This window comes from Syzygium oleosum, unplaced genomic scaffold, assembly GCF_021117445.2.
Source record: "Syzygium oleosum isolate NSW1041296 unplaced genomic scaffold, Sole_v2.1 Sole_v2.13, whole genome shotgun sequence".
Classification (NCBI taxonomy): domain Eukaryota; kingdom Viridiplantae; phylum Streptophyta; class Magnoliopsida; order Myrtales; family Myrtaceae; genus Syzygium; species Syzygium oleosum.
The window spans coordinates 5,499,935-5,504,643 of NW_026607497.1; the positions used below are offsets into that span (position 1 = coordinate 5,499,935).

The 4,709-nt window shown below is 38.1% G+C and overlaps 1 protein-coding gene across 1 annotated transcript; it reads left to right on the plus strand.

Annotated features, from left to right (window-relative positions):
• Positions 1-553: 553 nt before the first annotated feature.
• Positions 554-2,616, plus strand: LOC115675036 (receptor like protein 27-like). Its single transcript, XM_030597628.2, has one exon. The coding sequence runs from the start codon at positions 719-721 to the stop codon at positions 2,585-2,587; it is 1,869 nt and encodes a 622-aa protein (XP_030453488.2). The 5' UTR covers positions 554-718; the 3' UTR covers positions 2,588-2,616.
• Positions 2,617-4,709: the final 2,093 nt, after the last annotated feature.

Here is a 4,709-nt window from a genome sequence, read left to right on the forward strand (position 1 = left end):
TCTGTCCATCCTCGTCACGTTTGATACAAAAGTAATGAACAATGTAAAGTGTATGTGTCTAGGAAAGAAAATTTCTTTTGACCTGGATATTTTATTTTAGACGCTTGTGTACCTATGACTAAAAAACTTAACTTTGACAGAAAACCTGAGCTTCCTTGACCATGAGAAAATGAGAAATCATTCTGACTGAATCTTACATGAAATTACTGGTATGCCGACCAACAAAGCTTTTAAAATGGATGACACATGTTGTGACCCCACCAACGGACCTTAGAGAAGACTTGTTTCAATGACTTCACACTTGAGAAGGGCTGTATAAGTTGAAGCCCTCCCCACCACCAGTAAACCCACTTGCATGCCAAATTGCAAAATGGGGTGGCAACAAATCCCTGGCCTCCTCTGTTTCGTCTTTTTCTTACATTCCCATCTTCCCTTTGTCACCCCCCTTTGCCCTCCTGACCAGCGCGATGCCTTACTCCATTTTAAGAATTCCTTCGTCCTTGATTTAACCTATTGTCCCTCTTTTATCTCTTATCTACGGCGTGAATGCACATTTGCCCTAGCATGGAACAAGAGCGTAGATTGCTGCTCATGGAAAGACGTCACTTGTGACCATGTCACCGGTAATGTCATCGGTCTTGATTTTTCTTTACGTCGGTTTCGTGGCGCTCTCTATTCCAATAGTTCCCTCCTTCTCCCCAAGCTTCGATTATTGAAGATGTCAAGTTGCAACTTGACCAAGTTCCCCTATTTCTTGAATTCGTTAGAAAGATTGATACGCTTAGACCTCTCTTTCAATAAGATTAGTGGGGAGATCCCAAAGTGGTTTTGGGAAATAAGCCATCATTCATTGAAAAATTTAGATCTTTCTAATAATCTTCTTGAGGGAGGTATACACCAATTGCATCGGAAGCAATTGTTGTATATTGACCTTCAGAACAACTCATTCCAAGGACCACTCCCGATCCCTTCACCTTCTACTCGTTACTTTTACGCCAACGACAATGGTTTCACCGATGAGATCCCCTCTTCGATTTGTCAGTTGAGTTCACTCTTGAGATTAGATTTGTCTAACAATAATCTCTCGGGAATTATGCCCCTATGTTTTGGTAATATGACCAAACTCTTGGATTTAGATTTGTCTAACAATAGTCTCTTTGGGAATATACCCCCTTATTTTGGTAATATAACCAATCTTGAGCATCTAAACTTGAGCAACAATAAATTACAAGGGCCACTACCGCGCTCCCTAGTCAAATGTGCGAACTTATCAGTATTAGTCCTCAGTCATAATGAGTTCAATGATATCTTCCCACATTGGCTAGAAGCACCGCGATTGTATTACCTTGATTTGCAATCCAACAAATTCCATGGTAGGATCAACCTCACTGCCTTCGAACTCTCCTTCCCTGCTCTTAGTTCTTTATTAATTTCCAACAACAACTTTACTGGATGGTGGTCTACAAAGGTTTTCTCCAACACCTCATTAGATGTAATAGATTTGTCCAACAACAAATTTGGAGGGCCAATTCCACAATCATTTTCTTCGAAAAATAGCTTGTCAACTCTTAACTTGAGTCGAAATCGGTTTGAAGGCACATTGCCCCGATCCCTTGTCAAATGTATATATCTGGAAATTCTAGATCTCAGTAGCAATCATTTAGGGGATGCATTCCCGAGATGGTTGGGAAAACTCCCAGAACTGAAAGTTCTCATTTTGAGGTCCAACAATTTTGAGGGTCTTTTGAATATTCCAAAGGGAGATCTCATCTTTAGCAAGTTACGCATTTTGGATCTCTCCAACAACAACTTTGGCGGTCCTTTGCCAGCCAACTTGATAATGAACCTTGAAGGCATGATGGATAGAGAAGATGGGCAATACGAACCATTGTATATGCCACAACATTCCTACATGGGGTCATATAAAAATACCGTGACTGTGATGATGAAAGGGCGAGAGACAGAGCTAGTGAAGATCTTGACCATTTTCACAACCATTGACTTGTCACACAACTCTTTCCAAGGGAATATCCCAGGAGTTATTGGACATCTTCACTCTCTCATAGGACTCAACCTTTCTCATAACCACCTAACCGGTTCCATTCCTTTGACTCTAGGGAACTTGACTGATCTTGGATGGCTTGATCTTTCTTCAAACAAGCTTAATGGGGTAATTCCTGGAAATTTGGGAGATTTGGCATCCCTTGGGTACTTAAACCTCTCGAAGAACCAACTCACTGGTCGAATTCCTCAAGACAAGCAATTGAGCACATTTTCAAGCGACTCGTTTAGTGGGAATCTAGGCTTATGTGGAACTCCATTGCCAAAATCATGCCCTGGTGATGCTCAACCTCCTCCACCGTCATCCCTGTCGACTTTTGATCTCGAAGTGCATGAGAGTTGGTTCAAGCATAAAGTAGTATGGCTGGGTTATGCATCTGGAATTGTAATTGGGATTTCTATAGCATACATCGCATTTGAAATGGGAAGGCCCGAATGGCTCGTGCAAGTGAGAATGCTGGAGGGAAGAGTAGGCGAGTGGATGGAGAAGTCAAAGCGAAAAGCCATCAAATTTCATGGACAATGAAATTGTTGAGTCTTAGTTGTCTCTTTAAATTATGCAATGTTTGTCTCTTTGAACTATGCAATGTAGATTTAATGAATCAATATGTAACCAGATCAGTTTGAAATGCTATTTCCCTTATGGAGGCTTGTTTTTAATGTTTTCTCTTCTTCATTCTCGGTGCAATTGTATATGAGATGAATTGAGAAGACGAATAATGAGATATGTCAAACACACAACTTTCAGGAAAAAAAGAGAGCAAAAAACAGAAAAAAGAAGCAAGTGCCATTAACCTCTACAGATATCTTTTCCATCTTCCCCTAGGCGCAGCCTTGATTGGTCTATAAACAATTAGAAGTGAAGACCGACATTAACCCATTCAGTCAAAGATATTAATAAATTTATCTGTCATGGAAATTGGTCATGAAGAATCAAAATCTAAAATCTTTGAAATTGCAGGTCAGTAGTAGATTATGGATCGGAAGCTATTATACATTTTCTTTGATAGAGAACATAGGTCAAAGTGGAACAAAAAACGTTCAACGGAATATTCAAAGCATCTTCGAATTCCAATTAACTATACTAAAAGTAATAAAAGAGGGCGCCTTCCCCAATAATTGACTGTCAAAATCGAAAGTAATTTGTCTACCATATGGTTATGGCCATAGCCATGCATGTCCTCATTAATAATGCTATCACAGACTTGATCAATATGCCTTCATGAATACCGAACAAAGACTTCCTTGCCATGTATTATGTGGCAAGGTATAATGGAAGAAATTCACCAATAAAATCCAAGTTATTAGATCAGCCTGCCAATGCCCAATTTGCATGAGTGCCCTGAAGACAACTCCAATGTCTCTAATGAATAGAGTCAAGGAGAAAAACTCTGTAGCCCGGCAAATACGCACCCCAAAAATTTCCAATCAAGTAAATCTAATTTATGAGATATCCTTCGTTCCGTTGATAATCTGTCACGTTGCCTTTGTTGGTAGGTAAGATGATAAAAATAAGGATTAATACCATGAAAAACCCTAAACTTGTACACCTGCAACAATTTTACCCAAAATTAAATTTTTGATCACAAAAAATCCCAAACTGGTACACCTGTGATAAATTTACCCCAAACTAATATTTTGACCAGTAAAAATCCCAAACTGGTATATTGATGACAAATTTACCCTCTATTAATTTCCGTTAAATTGAATTAATACCACAAAAAATCACAAACTGGTAAACTAATGACAAACGGAGGGTAAAACATAAAACTGGTACATCAGTTAATTGTCGCTTGTCATTTAACAAAATAATTTGACAGTAAAATTTAACGGAAACAAACCGAGAGTAAATTTGTTACAAGTATACCAGTTTGGGGCTTTTGGTGGTCAAAAAATTAGTTTGGGGTAAAATTGTCACAGGTGTACCGGTTTGGGGTTTTTCATGGTATTAACCTAAAAAATAAAATGTATTTCTAGAGTGATATTTGACAGTCTTATGAATGGCTCATCGGTATCCTCTATGTAGTCCGAATCAGCCCAATGGTCTATTAGTGAAATTAATAATCTACTAGAAATTTATAATAGTAAAATAATTATTTTGTCCCTAAGTTGCAACCGTTAACCGACACTCCTAGTTAAATATGTAAGCAATTCGAACTCTGCAAACGGAAAAAATGTGCTCATTTTTAGGAACGGACTACTGCTTGTAATCTTCTAGGGTTTTTAAACATGGTAAATTGATTATTTCATTAAGATGTTACTGACAAATAAACATGGGTACTCGTGCAATCAAAAGTTAATAAGCGACTAGGAATTTATGGTGGTAAAATAGTTATTTGTTCATATGTGATCAATTGATTACTAATAAAGTATGTAAGCAATTTGTAGACTGCTAGCGAAAAACGCGCTCACTTGTAATTTGTCATCTTCACGGGGACGGTTTACACATGTTATGTTGGGACTTTACTGATCAAAAGTAATAAAGGAGAGTGTCTTCCCCAATAATAGCAGGACTTGTACTAAACTAGAAGAGTCCTGAAACCTTGAGTTAAATCTTCTGCTGCTTAAATGGGCCTAATTAAAAAAAAAAACCCTCAACTTTACACTTTGTCTCAATTATATCCTGAACTTCTTTTTGTCTCAAGAAA